The sequence below is a fragment of the Bos mutus genome, chromosome 3 (assembly GCF_027580195.1).
Source record: "Bos mutus isolate GX-2022 chromosome 3, NWIPB_WYAK_1.1, whole genome shotgun sequence".
NCBI lineage: Eukaryota > Metazoa > Chordata > Mammalia > Artiodactyla > Bovidae > Bos > Bos mutus.
Genome location: NC_091619.1, coordinates 95,554,813 through 95,571,249, shown reverse-complemented (window position 1 = coordinate 95,571,249; position 16,437 = coordinate 95,554,813). Strand labels below are relative to the sequence as shown.

General features: G+C 46.7%; 1 protein-coding gene across 1 annotated transcript in view; it reads right to left on the bottom strand.

The window, feature by feature from the left end:
- The window catches only part of AGBL4 (AGBL carboxypeptidase 4), a 1,467,493-nt gene that overhangs the window by 31,760 nt on the left and 1,419,296 nt on the right, over window positions 1-16,437 (bottom strand). Inside the window, exon 11 of the mRNA XM_070364879.1 lies at window positions 15,684-15,846. Coding sequence (XP_070220980.1) covers window positions 15,684-15,846 — 163 coding nt within the window. The remainder of the gene's footprint in view (window positions 1-15,683; window positions 15,847-16,437) is intronic.

Genomic DNA, 16,437 nt, shown 5'->3' with positions numbered 1-16,437 from the left:
AATAAGTGGCCCATGGACATACACACCAGGGTGTCATGTGGGGCCTCAGGAGATGACTCCTCCTCACAACCCAGGACACTCTGGGAAGAAGGACTCTCCTGACAGCCTTACACCCTCTGCTTGTCCCTTAGTTCGGTTCACAGGCCCAGATAGCACACTTCGTCAGAAAATCTGCTCTTCTCATTTGGGGAAAAGGCAGATGGTGATCCTTGAAAGACATTTCCTTCAAGGTGAAGGTCAAGTTCCCACTTTTGCAAAGAGCTCAATCAATGGTATGTGAATGTGAATCTGTACTGAGCTGTGAGGAGAGGGGAAAGAGGAAGAGGGAGGGAGGGCCAGTGGGGGATGAGAGGAGAGGAAGAACAGACACATGGGGCTGGAGGTGGGAAGGGCAGGGAGTGCTGAGGCCGCCCGTAGTTCCCTCCCGCCCCGGGCAGCACCAGCTCCTTTAATCTTCATCACCAGGGCAGTTAAGTGTCGGGGTTCTGCACACCTGCACAGGATAGTGCAAACGGAGGACACTAGAGTCCAGTGCAGATTTTGGTGCAAAACATTTCCACTCAAGAGAGGAAAGGAGCTAAGGAAAAAGAAGGAGAGAGAAAGGATGAGTGGAGGAGAGGGGAAGGGAGATGGGAGGCTGGGGGAAGGAGAAGACAGCAGGTGGGATTGAGCGAGGGCATGCTAGACACACGGGCACGCTAGACACATGTGTGAGTGAGTGTGTATGTGTACAAGGGACAGAGTCCTGCAGACCTACAGACAAGAAGAGAAGTGGGGGATCAGAGGTGGGGAGGTGGGAAGAAACAGGCAGGAGGGTGGATGACCACATGGGAGGGAAACCTGGGAGAGGTGAGCGGACTGCCCCTCCCTTCTGCCCCCAAAGGTGGCTCAGGCCCCCAGAGCTCAGATCCTGGCTCAGACAAAGGACTTGGCAGTCTCCCAACCTCTGCAGGATGAAGACAGACTTTCCAAGGCAGCCATGCACCCTGGGGGCCAGGAGAGGGCACTTCAGCCTCAGACAACAGCAATGAGCCTCAGCCTGTGGTCCCTGCCAGCCAGGCAGAGAGAGACAGAGATGAGGGAGGGAAGGGAGAGGCCAGCCTCCGGTTCAGGTCAGGGGGTTACTACCAGGACCTCTTGGTGGAGCCAGGTTACTCTGTGCATCCATGCAGACACAGGATGGGCACTGAGCTGGTCTGGGTCCCCTAGGGGCCTCTGAGCCAGCCTAGTGTCTCCTCTAGCCCTGCCCTGCCCTGCCCCTAACTGATGGCAGATTTCTGTCCTGAAGGGCAGGGTGCCTCCAGCTTCTCCCTATGCTCCCTCTCTTCCCCTTCACCAAAAGCCATCCCTTTCTTGAGTACAGGGCAGACTAGATTTCAGAACCATTTCTTCTACCCTCCGCCATCTGATTGCACAACCATGCACAAGGCGGGCAACAGCAGGAAGACCGAGGCACCGAGATGGAGCGTCCCTTGTCTGTGATCACATAAAAAAAGGAAAAAAAAAAAAATAATGGCACTTTCCAGTCTTTACTTTCCATGAGAAGAACCCAAACATGTTACTGTTTCCTCAACATCAGGATTAAGGAGTGCTTACATAGGGCTGTGTGTTAGTTGCTTAATCACGTCTGACTCTTTGAGGACCATAGCCCACCAGGGCCCTCCATCCATGGAATTGTCCAGGCAATAATACTGGAGTGGGTTTCCATTTCCTTCTCCAGGGGATCTTCCCAACCCAGGGATCGAACCCAGGTCTCCCACACTGTAGACAGGCTTTTTACCACCTGAGCCACCAGGGGAGTCCATGCTGACATATGTTCTCCAAATACCTCACCTTGTCACATCCTGAGTCTTGCTCTCAGTCCCACATCCTGACCACAGACTAAGCCTCATCAGTAATGACTTTGTCCTGATGAAAAGTTCTTAACTGTGCACATGAGTCCAGATGATGAAGTCTGACTCTGTTGGGATATGTGAGAACTTCAGACGCACTTTTAGGAGGACTGCTGTTTAAGAATCTTAGGAACCTTTTTAGAATCTTAAGAACCTTCCTGGGAGTTTCATGAAATGTCCAGCCTGCACTGATGTCACTTCTTCCTTATAGCCCAGATGCTCATTACTTAGAATTCATGTAATTCAGTACTTGATTAGAAACAGTAATAATAACATTTATCGAGTGCATACCATGTTCCAGGTAATCTACTATATGAGGCACCTGAGAATTTTTTGTTTCTATCTGCTTGAAACAAGCCTATGAGGTAAGTAGCATAACCATCACTGTTATAGACAGGCAAAGTCAGTCTGAGAGAGAGCAGGTCTTTTGCCCAAGGTCACACAACTAGTAAGTAACAGAGCCAAGATCTATACCCAGGTGAACCTGGCTCCAAAGGCCAGGCTCTCTTCATCCTCTTATGGAACAAAGGCGTCTCTTAGTTACAACTCAGCTGTAATTAGCTCCTTGATCACATGGCTGATTTCATCAGAGAAACTGTACTCTAGTGGGGCACTCAGATTTAAGTTTGATATCAGAAGAAACAAATTCAAGCTTCTGGGAGTGGACTGCCCCATCTCCTATAGACTGTGTCAACCGAGCAGGCTTCTTCCATCTGTTTCTGTACTTTTAGAGCCGGGGACTGGTCATGGCTTAGAATAAGCACTCAAGGACAGCATGCTCCCCTCTTGTTTATAAAAACAATAATACTCATCTCTCTGAATTGTTGGTGGAATCAAGCAAGATGATGGTTCTGAATGCACTTTATACACAGATAAGGGTTGTTCACTTCCTGATGGTCTAATCAGAGCTTAGCATCCTGTAGGAGCTCTGTAAATGCTGTAAAAATATTTTGCTTTGAACTAAAATCCTAGCATACTCTGTCTCCTCTCTCATCTCCACTGACTCATGGCAAAATCTGCATAGACTGAGAGCAGTGGTCCTAACCTCCTCCTCTCTCTAAGTTCTGTCTTTCATCTTCCCAGCCACAACTCCCACCTCCTGCCTCTCCAGACACATCAGCACGCCAGGCACGGCTGCGACTTCAGCTACAGGCCCTGTCTCAGACAGGGTTGGCAGCTGCCTCCTCTTATTGGCAGGACATTTATCATCTTGAGGAAAATATTGATGGATAAGAAACCCCAGACAGGCAGCGTGTCCCGCCGGGCATGCAGCTTTTGCTGCTTGGGAAGTGAGAGTTAAGGTGCTGGTTCCAGGTCTTTCTGGAAGAATGGGAGGGTTGGTGGACCTGTGGTGAATGGCCTGTGCCCACAGGGAGTTGACAAAATCCTAGGGATGGCTGTGTACTTGATAAACATGAGTTAGACCTAAACTCAACAGGTCCTTTAAATGAGGCCTGGAGGACGGGGGTCCTTTGTCCAAACCCTTCATTCCACAGATGGGAAAATGGGATGCAGGGAGGGCTAGTGATCTGCTCAGCTTCACACAGCAAATCAGTGGCAAAGAGCAGATTAACAAAATCCACAGCTCAAGAGTCTCACATAAGAACACTGTCCACTGCCCAGTGATGCCAGTAAGATAACCCCCAAACCTCTGGTCAGTGACAGTGGAGGTGCTGATCACTCAGTCACGTCCGATTCTTTGCGACCACATGGACTATAGGATGGCATCACTGACTCAATGGACATGAGTTTGAGCAAACTCCAGGAGATAGTGAAGGACAGGGAAGCCTTGTGTGCTGAAGTTCATGGGGTCGTAAAGAGGTGGGCATGGCTTAGTGACTGAACAACAACAAACCTCTAGTCAGATGAAATGATCAGAGAAACGGGAACTCTTGGTTCCCTTGGAAAATCAGGAAAGTGGGGGGATTCTTTGACTTGATTTTCTTCCACAGCCTGTGTCCAGCGGGTACATGCTTTTAAAGATGAAAGGAGTGGTGGGAAGCTGGGCAGAGGATGTAACTTGAGGTGGCGCACATCTGTCGATAGCACTCGCCTGCCTCCCCTGACCGTCCCCACACCCCACCCCGTCGTGTCCTCTCCCTGCAACCCTGGTTTGCCTTTCGCTGGCTGGGTCCTGCAGCCCTCTCCAGCCTCACTGTTTCTCACTCCCCAGCTTGCACCCCAAGGCCTGGACTTGTCCAGAGGAAGGAAGCAGCTCTCCAGGTGCCTGGACTCTGCACACATCGCTCTTGCAGTCCACAAGACTCTTTCAGGTCAGTGCCCCTTCTTGCCCCCTCTGCACCCCCTCTGTCACAACACAAGTACTGCAGTTACTCTCTTGCCTATTCACCAACCACCTGGGGAACTTCTCCAGCAGAGGCTGTTGCCACTCTTCTTGGCATCCCCAGAAACCAGGCCAGGAGGATAATAAGCACTCAGTAAGTGGGCCCTTCCAGGTAGAGGTTCAAACTGGAGCTACCTGCTCTGGCTCTCATTCTGACCTCTAGGGGCACATAGAACAGACTACTCCCTCTGCTCCTTGAGGACTCTTGAGAATTTGATCAAAGCAAAGAGGCTGGATGTTTTCTTTTCAAGGAGAATATCCCCAGTTCCCTGGCCAGTTCCTCCTAGGCCATAATACGGTAGGGTGACAACCATCTTGCTTTACCTAGGTCTGTCCTGGCTTTAACACCATGAGTTCCCTGTCCCAGGAAACCCCTCAGTTTCAGGCAAGTCTGGACAGATGTTAAACCCAGTTTTGCTTTCCCTCCCATTCTAGTTCTTCAGAGGCCATGCACCATTTTCTCAGTGGCCTGAATAGGTGGGGAGTGGGCAGTAATCAAGCCCGGGCTCCAGGGGCCCCTGACACAACAGGGCAAAGAAAGGACAGCACCTCCTCGCTCCCAACAATTGCTGCTATTAATGCAGCCAGTCGACATCAGTTTTGGCAGGAGAGCAGTGGGTGGTGGGTGTGGGGGCTGATACATTTGCCTTGTGGACTAATACCAAGCTTAATAGTATTAAGTGTGAATTAAGATGCCTAAACCATCTTATCACACAGGAAATCTCATTCCCCCAAATCAGTACTTCCACAACTGCTTTCGTTTTCTTGGTTTACTGTAAAGACAGATTTTTTTCAATACCTTTGTTCTTAATATTGCCTAAGCCCTTTAAGTGTTCTAGGCATTCATCCATTCAACAATTATTTATTAAATACCTACAGTGTGGCAGGTAGCCCCACTCAGTGTCATTAGGGCTGGTCAAAGACCCAAATCTGCAAATGGCTAGAACAGATTTAGGGTAAAGTCCTCCTATTTTGGTGCTTCTTCCTACATTTGTACAATAAGATAATAGAAACACAAGTAAGTGTATATATAAGTGTGCAAGTGAACATGAATAGAAACAAACATGTTCAAGTTACTTAAGAACCAGCCAGGATTTCTCCAGCCATTAGCTAACAGTCATAATCCTGAGACAATATCAATTCTTTTTATCATCAACTTGGTTTCCATGGAGCCTTGCAGTGCCGCTAGTGAAGGCTGACAGTTATCACCGTAAAGTAACTTTACAACTTTGTAATTTGTAGCTCTCTGCTGTCAGTAATATTAACAGCATTTCGAATTACGACTATAAACTTGACAACAGCAGATAAAACCCTTAGAAACCTCATTTAGGGGGATGAGGGAGGCTGGGGGAAGGTAGTGACATTTAGGTTTTCCAGCCCTGGGCAGAAGGTGCACTTGACTCTGCAGGCGGGAGGCAGAAAGGTCAAGGCAGGATTCATGAAGAGCAAGGCAGCTCAGCTGCTGTCGTCCAGATGATGGGAAACTACAAATATGTCCAGCCTGGTGGGGGGTTACATGCAGCGAGGCTATAGGGTGGTTAAGAGCTGGCTAGTGGGTCCCAGGCTCTGTAGGGTTTTGTCCTCCTGGAAGTAGAGGGAAACTGGGCTGATGGCAGAGTAGGGGAAAAAGTAAGACAAAGTCCACCAGGCAGAACTGAGAGAGCAGCCTGGGGCACATTATTTGACTTTCCTGGGCTTTACTTTTCCTATATGTAAAAGGGACTTATCTCAAAGGTCAAAAATCAAATGATTCTTTCTGTATCTGACTGTCAGTCAGTCTGTCTGTCTATCTATCTACCTACTTATCTAATGATTTAGAAATAAACTTGGAGATCTTCAATTTCTAACCTAAAGATAGAAAAATTTGAACCCAAAGGGAAATGAATTCCCCAAATCTACATGGCAAGCTAATCCTCCAATGCAGGGAGCCTGAGTCATCTCATGAAGCAACATTATTATTTTTACCATGATTACTTCTACTATTAGTCGTTCATTTACTCTGCCAGTCATTCAGTAAGCATTCATATTTAAGGACCAAATTCTAGTCCCTGTCTGCATGGAGGTGGAAAAACAAATCCAACCGGTTTCAGTCCCATTTAGTCTCCTGTTACCAAAGCCTTCTTGTTGAAGTGTTTTCTGTTTGTTTGTTTATGAATCTTAACAAAGGCTTGATATTAGCCATCAAAAACAGGAACTGAGAAGTACCTGGGTGTGTTTCTGTGCCACCCATCAAGTCAGACCTGACTGCTTTCTATTCTTCTGCCTAAAAAATGAAGCCTCATCCCCAAGAAAGAAAATTAAGGAAGTACCCCTCTCCTCCTGCTAACCACCCCAGCTCACATACATATTCTGGTAACTCATTGTTCTATTAGTGAGCCAGCTAGCAGATGCTGGTGAGGTCTGCTTCCATTTCATTCATTCCCTCATTCATTCACTCACTGAGGGTCTACCTACAGGCTTTAGCCAGAGAAGTAAAGTGATTTAACCAAGGCCACACAGCTTTATGAGAGCAGGGAGAGGCAGAAGCCATCCTGGAACTGGGATCGTGACTCCCAGCCCAGCATTCATTTTACCAACTTAAAGGAAAATCCACCTTGTGTGTGCACACCAAGAAAATAACTTCCTTCATTATGACTCTACGGTAGCTTTTGAAAAGTCTGTCTGAAGCTCAGGTATCTCCCCAGAACATTTGACCCACAGACCCATCTGCCTATCAGACATCTCCGTTTGTATGTCACATGAGCCCCCTACAGTTAACACAGTCCAAATCGAGCTCAGAATATCCCGCTCTCCAACTCCTTTCTCTAATACTCTGTATTTGAATGACTGGCCCCACCATCTACCATGTTGTTCAAGTCAGGAAACTGGGCATCTTCCTTGATTTCTTCCCTTACCCAGGCAATCAATAGAAATTCTACCAGCTAGATATTGGAACATGCTATTAAGATGGAACTGTACTAGTCTTGATTTTAGCTGAGATCTCAAGTCTGTAGATACCACTTTTTTTTGTTGTTGTTGATTCTTTTTTATAAATTTTTATTGGGGTATAGCTGTTTTAATAGTGTTGTGTTAGGGTCTACTGTACAGCTACACTTAACATATATATTCTGCTATACGTCACATATACCCCCCTTTTTTTCAGATTTCCTTCCACTGAGTACAGTTCCATGTGCTCTACAGGTGCTTACACATGTGCTTAGTCACTCCATCATGTCCAACTCTTTGTGACCCCATGGACTGTACACCAGGCTCCTCTGTCCTTGGGGATTCTCCAGACAAGAATACTGGAGTGGGTTGCCATGCCCTCCTCCAGGGGATCTTCCCAACCCAGGTATTGAACCCATGTTTCCTGCATTGCAGGCGAATTCTTTACTGTCTGGGCCACCAGGGAAGCCCAATAGTTATCTATCTTATACATAGTATCAATAGTGTATATATGTCAATCTCAATCTCCCAGTTCATCCCATCCTTGCCTTCCCCTTTGGTACCCATGTTTTTTTCCTACATCTGTGTCTCTATTTATGGCTTGTAAATAAGATCATCTATACCAATTTTTTCAGATCCCACATATATGTGAAATTACCAGGCAGGACTTGGACAACGAAACCAGAAAACCAGATTTGTAAACTTTAGCTCTCCTTTAGACAAGAGGGCCACTAGAGGGCATAGTGTCCCAGTGGAGGTGAACCACCAGACCACCAGAGACTGAGGTGGGATCCATGAACAAGGGAACCCTTGCCCCTATCAGCAGCTCTCTAGCCCTGGGGCTGATGTGTCTGAGGAAGCTCATAGGCATTGCCCAGGTCCTCTCTGGGAGCACTCGTCCCCGAAGACCTTCCCTTCCCTTTCCCCTTTTCCCTGATCCTGCTCAACCTCAGAGGGGTAAACATCTGGGGTTAGCCAGATGGGGTAAAGGTCTGGAAGTCAAGCCAGGGAAACAGGAGTCACCTTGAGCACCTGTCTGAGGCCTGAGCTAGAGGATGGGAAGGTTTTAGCTTTGAAAAGGCTCAATGACTTTGATTGGACCAGACATAGTCATTGCTGAACTGAGACTGTCTTGTGACCAGAATTAATTAGAAAACTTTTAATTTCCTGAGAGTGGCTGGGAAGTCACGGGATCTGCAAGAGCTGTTATATCTCTAGATCTAGATGTAGAACACATATGCATCTATCTGCGGGGTCAACCGGGAGATAAAACATATTTCATAATTGTACCTTGTGTGTACAGCTTGTTTAATATTCCTGTTATACAGTTCACAAATCTTTTCCCTTCTATTCATGGTCTGGTTCTGCCCATATTTATTTATCACTTCCTGTTTCTAGCCCAAACCAACTTCCTACCTTCCAATACTTTGGATGTACATTCTCTCTCTGGAATCTGGGCTCTCTCCTTTATGTCTCCCTCTGCCAGGAAGGCGCCTTCACCCTCTTCTCCTGCCTGCATCACAGCCATTCTGGAGGTCTGAGACCTAGTTTCTCTTCCTCCAGGAAGTCTTTCTTCCCTCTTCTTCCCCAGCACTCCTGCATGGTTACAGAGCTCCCATGGGAGTCACGAGCCAGCAGAGCTTCCCTCTGGCTGATCATTTACCCCTCTCTGCTGCTTCCTCTCCTCTCAAAACTGTCTCCTTTTTGAAGGCAGGGACCATGCCTTATTCATCTCCCTATTTTTAGTGTCTAGTGAGTTTCACGTGATGGATGAGTAAATAAATGGTATCTCCAATGTCTGCCATATGCTTCAGAGAACCTGTGCAAGGCACAGAGTGGGCTGTGAATTGAGACCAAGACAACTAACTGAATTCTAAATCTCTGCATTTTCTCTTGGCTACACAGCCATTTCCTTCTCCTAGAGCCAGCATTTTCTGATTTCAAAGTGCCCACAGCTATAAGTGTGTGTGGAAAACAGTCTACTAAGGACCCTCAGTCTCTGTTCCAATGTTTTTCTCATCCATATGTCAAAGAGCTATTTCCTTTTGGCTTGAAACCAGACCATAAACAAAGGCCAGAGAAACTCTGGGTTATTTTATGATTCCAGTTTAGCCTTTCTTTCTCTCTTTTTTAAAAAATTGTTTGAACAGAGCATATTTATGACTTGGCAGGCCAATAAAATGTAAATAAGGTTTGCTGAAGAATGGCCCCAAATTCTCAGGAATTTAACATTTCACAACAACAACAAAAACAACAAACCATGGGAAGGGAGGCGAGGGAACTAATATTTAACAGCACTGAGTAAATGCCCCGTTATTTATCTGCTTTCTCCCATGTAACCCTCAGAACAACCCTATGCTATGCTATGCTAAGTCACTTCAGTCGTGTCCAACTCTGTGCGATCCCATAGACGGCAGCCCACCAGGGTCCCCCGTCCCTGAGATTCTCCAGGCAAGAACACTGGAGTGGGTTGCCATTTCCTTCTCCAATGCATGAAAGTGAAAAGTGAAAGTGAAGTTGCTCAGTTGTGTTCGACTCTTAGTGACCCCATGGACTGCAGCCTACCTACCAGGCTCCTAAGTCCATGGGATTTTCCAGGCAAGAGTACTGGAGTGGGGTGCCATTGCCTTGGGTAAATAATCATTATCCTCGCTTTCCGGATGAGGGAACTGAGGTTAAATAACTAATTAGGGCCCTAAGCTAGAGAGATCCAAAGCAGAACTCACACCTGCAACACTGACCAGAGCTGTGTTCTTGCCATGGTCTGGACAGAGGCCACCAGCCAGGGCAGCAGACGCTAAGCATGGCTTTCTTTTAGATTCTGTTGAAAGTTATCCATCTTCCTCCCAGAAAATGAACTCTGCATCTTTACCCACAGTTTCGCATAAATTTTAGACAGCTCATAAGCTTTTCCTAAAGCCCATCTATAAACCCCTCAATTAAGAGCCCTTTAACTAAAGAATGAAAGTAGCTATCGTCTTGGCTTGATCAATCATCTAGGACACTTTCGTACTGATTTTCCCTGTGGGATTGAAACTCATGCCTAAGGAGTCACTTAATCTTAAGACTCACATATGTCACAACTGTGGATTCTTGATATCAAGATTTCATCTAAGCAGAGAATTATAAAATTTTAGTTTTAGAATCAGCAAAATCTTAGAATATCAGGGCTGGAAGGGACCAGAATAGAGGCAAGTCCACACATAATTTCATTCTGCAGCTCTGACAGGTTAGAAATATCAGACACTGAGCCTAAGAAAAAGGACAGGGCCTGCTTTAAGCTACCCAGTAATAACAATGGAATCAAGATTCAAACCAACACAGCATTGTAAAGCAATTATCCTCCAATTAAAAAATTAGTTAATTAATTTTTAAAAAAAAAAAAAGATTCGAGCTCGGTTGCTGGCTTTCAAGATCATCTGGTTAAAGGATAATCTTTGGAAGCAAAGTCATGCAGTCTGCATGGGGCTGAGAAAACTGGGGACAGAAGAACATTTGTTGAGTACCTATCAGATGTCATGCAGGCCAGGGGATTTGTATCATTGCACTCCTCTGATAACTGTGCAAAATCAGTATTATTATTTTGATATTATAAATAGGGGGACAGGCTCAGATTGGTGAGGTAACCAGCCCAAGGTCACACAGCTAGGGAAGCATCAGTGACTGTCTGTGTCCATTGCTATATTATCCTGATATAGTAGAGGAGGAGAGTCAGAGAGCAAGAGCTTGGTAATGTTTAGCTGGGGCTTTTCCAGAGAGAGAAATTAAGCTGACAGATACATATGTTCTGGGCTTCTCTGGTGGCTCAGATGGTAAATAACCTGCCTGCAATACAGGAAACCTAGGTTTGGTCCCTGGGTCAGGAAGATCCCCTGGAAAAGGAAATAGTGACCCATTCCAGTATTCTTGCCAGGGGAATTCCATGGACAGAGGAGCCTGGCAGACTATAGTCCATGGAGTTGCAAAGAGTCAGACACGACTGAGCGACTAACACCGACTAACATTGATACATATGGTCTGGAGTGTGAGGAGGTGGACACTGTTGTGGGCCTGGGTGAGATATCCCTCAGGATTCCCCGCCTTCCCCGCCCTTCCCTGATCTTTCTCTCACTTAGCATCTTCTGATAGCTAATGTGGCCTCTGTGGTTCCCAAGGCTGGGAAGGGGACACTCTAGATGACAGACATAAGAAAACTTCACCATGGGAATCTCACATGCCCACTCACTGTGTGAGTCAGATGCTGTTCTGAGGTCTAGGTTCTCAACTGTGGCGACCCCACCAAGACCCTTTGCCCCATGAACCTTACCAGCACAACCCCAGCCTCTTGGTCTAACAGCCCCAACTGTTTTCTTTTACACAAATGTGAGTCCTCATTTACAGTTACAATGTTCTAATCGATTGTTGTTGTTGTTCAGTCACCCAGTTGTGTCCGGCTCTTTGAGACCCCATGGACTGCAGCCAGGCCTCCCTGTCCCTCACTATCTCCCAGAGTTTGCCCAAGTTCATATCCATTGCATCAGTGATGTCATCCAGCCATCTCATCCCCTGTCGCCCTCTTCTCCTTCTGCCCTCAGTCTTTCCTAGAATCAGGGTCTTTTCCAATGAGTTGGCTTAATATTTAAAGCCTAAGGTGCACACTCCTGTACATTATTTCATTTAACATCCATGCAACTCGGTGAGGTTAAGTATTAACTAGGTCCTCCTGCTACAGACAAGGGCACTGAGGTGCAGTGAGGTTACGTAATTCGCCCAAGGTAACGCAACCAGTGACCGTCTGAACCTGGATTCAAACCTGATTTGTCTAAGTGGAAAGTCTGCTCTCTTTTCACGAGTATCTGTTGAGTTCCCATTGCTGGGGTCAAGAAAGCAGGAAGGCTCTTGGTGCCTTTGTGAAGGAGACACAGCTTGCCTCAGAGAGCTTGGAGGACTTGCTGAAGGGCATGCTCGGGGACGATGATGGTGTTGTCATCAGATCCAGGTCTCCTGACTCCCAGTCTGGAGGACATCCTCCCAGACCATATTGCCATTCCTATCAGACCATGTAATTTCTTTTTCTGATTGGGACACGAAGCCAACAGCCAACAAGGATCACAATCTGTCTGTCTGAAGTCTCCCTCTGTTAGGAGATGAAGGCTCTTTTTTTTTTTTTTAATGCATTTCAAACAAGAACTAGGTTAAATCATGCTTGTATGTGTTGACTCGGCCTGCATGTCCTTGGAGAAACTCCAGGTTCCTCTTCTTGTCCCCTGGATGGCAGATGAGACTAGGTGGCTCCAACAGCATGGTGGCCTGCTCAGCTTCTGCTCTGTCTCACTACCCACCGCCCTGCACTCCTTCCAGTCACTATCTCCTGGTCCCCACCAACACCAAGTCTTCCCAGTTCCACATTCTAAACATTGCACAGCACCACTCGAGTCTAGTCCTGAGTCATCTCCCAGCTGGATTGTCATAACAGCTCCCAGCATGCCCCTGCCTACAGCCTTCTCTCATCTGTCCTTCCCACTGCAGCCAGAGGCTTCCCACTGCTCTTTAAAGCCCTTCTACTGCTCTCGATGGCCTTCATGTTCCTTCTAGATCAAATTCCTCACAGGCTGCCATTTTGGTCTCATCTCCTGCATCTGCAGTCCTTCAGCCATAATGCACCTGTCACAGCTCCTACAGCCCACCTTCCTTCCTTCCCTCTCTGTCTCAGATGCCATCCCTCCAACAACCCACCCCAGGCAATCTGCCTAATTTCTGTTCAGTTTTAAAAAGTCGGTTTAGATGTCACTTCTGCTGTGAAGACTTCCCTGACCTACTGAAACAGTGTTTCAGCCTCCTCTTAACCTCTATGGGTAGATATTTTTGTCTTCAGGATGTTCACTGCTATTAATACAAGAACTTTACCTGGCTTATGGCAGACACTCACTGTGTATTTCATTTTTTAATCGGAGTATAATTACGGTTTTGTGTTAGTTTCTGCTGTATAACAATGTGAATCAGCTGTGTGTATACATGTATCTCCACCCTCTTGCCTTCCGCTCTACCCCATCGCATCCCTCCAGGTCATCACAGAGCATGAGCTGAACTCTCAGTGCCATACAGCAGCTTCCTATTGGCCATCTGTTTTACACATGGTGGTGCATATATTTTTAAATGGACATTTCCCGTGGCTCCCTGGGATTCCTCCACAACAAGACTTACTATACAGACTATAAGTGTCCTTTTCCTTTATCCAGCTCCCAAGTAGACCAGAAGTTCTATGAGTCAGGGCCCATGGTTTCTTGGTCAATATTTTACCCCAGTGCTTAGTAGGATTCCTAGAATGCACTAATGGTCTACTAACAAGGGTTGGGTGTTGAGAGGAGGAAACCTTGGGTCTAGGCCAAGGGAGGGACATTCTGCCAAGAAATTCATTTGCTTCCAACACAAAGGTATGTTGGAGGTGCTGACATAGAGTAGGAGAACCCATCACATTGGACATCAGATGTTGGCCACAAACTAAGTACAGGCCTCCTCTGGAGGGACCCTCATCTCACTGAGATGAGTCACATGTGGGATCCCTTAGGTGCAAATGCTCAAACTCTTCTTCCAGGCAAGTCCTTCTATTTCCTTTGCCCTGACATCAAAGGTGAGCTAGTCAGGGGCAGTGTGGGATGTGTCTAGGTGTGGAGCACAGCAGTTAGCAGATCCAGGAGAAGCCATGTGCTGCACACCATCAAGTTGTGTGTGTCTGTGTGTGTGTGTGTGTGTGTGGTGGGGGGAGGGTTGCACTGTGGCACATAGAGATGGCCAGAACTTTGGAAAGCAAGGGTCTTCTGAGATAGAGTAGAGCCTGCTCCACTGGTCTATGAGTCAGGTGGTCATTAAAGCAGACTTCAAGGTGACTGTGAGGGGACTCTCCTGCCGTTCTTACCATGATCTCTACATTGTTGTGCTGGATCTAGAATACTGGTCTAACACCTGGTCTGCTAACTACTTTCCCCTCCCTCTGAGGCCATCACCCTGCCCTCCATGTTCCCTGCTAGGTCACTGTTCATTCCTGAGCCATGAGGGTGCAACGGATAGTGTGGACTAGTGCCAAGTCATGTCTTGACCAGAAAGGAAGCTTTCCTGAATAGAGTGTGGTGAGAACTCCATAAACTCTCCCCATGGTTGAAAGGAGGATGCCCACTTCTGGGGAAACAGAGTCTGTACACAGAGAGTTAATATCATCCTTTTCCTTTCTTCTCCATCAACTATAATTCTTTCTCCGAGAAACTAAGTGTTCAGAAAGGAGACATGGGTCAATCCAAAACAAAAGGGTAAAGATAAGCAGAAGCTGTCACAGTCAGTCACAACCCCTTATTTAGTGACCTTGAAATGAAAATCAACACTCAGGAACCTAGAATTACTAAACAATTCCTAAAAAATCAAGCAAGCTAGAAGGCGACCTCTAGTTTGATCATGACACACTTGGGGGTTCTTGTGGACATTTTATGAGTAAGCCAAGAGGAAAAGTGAGTTGGCAAAGGAAATGCAAAGGCAGAGAGAAAGATGCTCAGAGGACAAGTGGGAAAAGGTAGGGAAGGTGGGGAAGATGGGAAGGAGGCTGAGGGGAGAGAGACAGGAAAGGAGGGTGGGGAGGGGGAGAAAATAGAGGAGGGAAGGGAGGAACACATCAAATGAAGCAAGAGGGAGAGACAGAAGGCGATGGGACAAGGTGGGGACAGGCAAAAGAGAAAGCAGTGAGTGGAAAGAACAGAAGGGGAGGGAGCTGGAGGACAGAAAGATAGAAGGTAAAAAGAGACTTGTCCTAGAGACCAAATTTGTGGTTGCCAAGAAGGTGGAGGAGGGAGAGGGATAGACTAGGAGTTTGGCATTGGTAGATGCAAGCTATTACGCTTAGAATGGATAAGCAACAAGATCCTACTGTATAGCACAGGGAATTATATGCAGTCTCTTGGGATAAACTATAATGGGAAAGAATACTTTAAAAAAGAATGCATAAATGTGTATCTATACAAGCCACTTTGCTATATGGCAGAGATTGGCACAACATTGTAAATCAACTATACTTCAATAAAAATTAAAAAAAAAACAAAATTTAAAAACCTAAAACAGAGATATATTCAGGGTGAGAAAGAGGAGTTCAAGACCGAGTCAAGGTCTTCCTCAGCAGGCTCGGGATGAGCTTCTGGTCTGTGTGCTTACATACCTTAGATGACGGAAGACTCACTCTGTTGTTGGGGGCAGAGGAGAGAAAGAGAGATAGGCACAGGTATGGGTGAGTCATGGGTCCAGGTACCTGAGGAAGACTTGAGGTGTAGCAGAGGCATATGGGGAGGGGTGTCCATTAGGAGGGCAGGAGGCAAATAGGACAATCCAGAGATGATACCAGCAGAACCAGCCACGTCTATCCTCACCCCAGGATCTCAGCCCTCACCTGAGTTGGAGACCAGATTCCTGAGGCATCTGGTAAACCCTGGCAGACCTGGGTACTCTCAGCTGGATGTGAGCTGGCCCAGGGCTGGGGAGGGGAAAGGGGAAACTGCCAAGGATACAGGCTTCTTCCGTGTAGGGCACAGCAGCTGTGGTGCCTCCGATGATGTAGCTGTAGAAGGAAACCTCAAGGGTGTAGCAATAAGAAGTGTGGTCTAGCAGCCCACCAAGGAAGCGACGGCCAGTTCCTGCTTTCACGGCATCCCGATTAAAGGACGTGCTAGACTGTGAGAGACAGAAAAAGGAGAAGAGAGTCAGGCTATGGGACCTTTAGCGAATCTTACAGCACCTCTGCGTCTCAGCTTCCTCATCTGAAAAGTCTGATATGAATCCCAATTTGCAGGATTACTATAAAGATGGGTTACATAGACTATTAAATGAAAGCACCCAGCATGGTTCTTAAATTAGTAACTGCCATTTACATTACTTTGATGACAAAGGTGCCCATAATCAAAGCCATGGTTTTTCCAGTAGTCAGGTATGGATGTAAGAGTTGGACCATAAAGAAGGCTGTGCACCAAAGAATTGATGCTTTTGAGATGTGGTGTGGAGAAGACTCTTGAGAGTCGCCTGTAGAGCAAGGAGCTTAAACCAGTCATTCCAACCCTGAATATTCATTGGAAGGACTGTTACTGAGATCCAATACTTTGGCCACAGGATGCGAAGAGCAGACTCTTTGGAAAAGACTCTGATGATGGGAAAGATTGAATGCAAAAGGAGAAAGGGATGGCATAGGATAAAATGGTTAGATAGCATCATTGACTGAATGGACATGAAGCTGAGCAAACTCTAGGATATAGCGGAGGACAGAGGAGC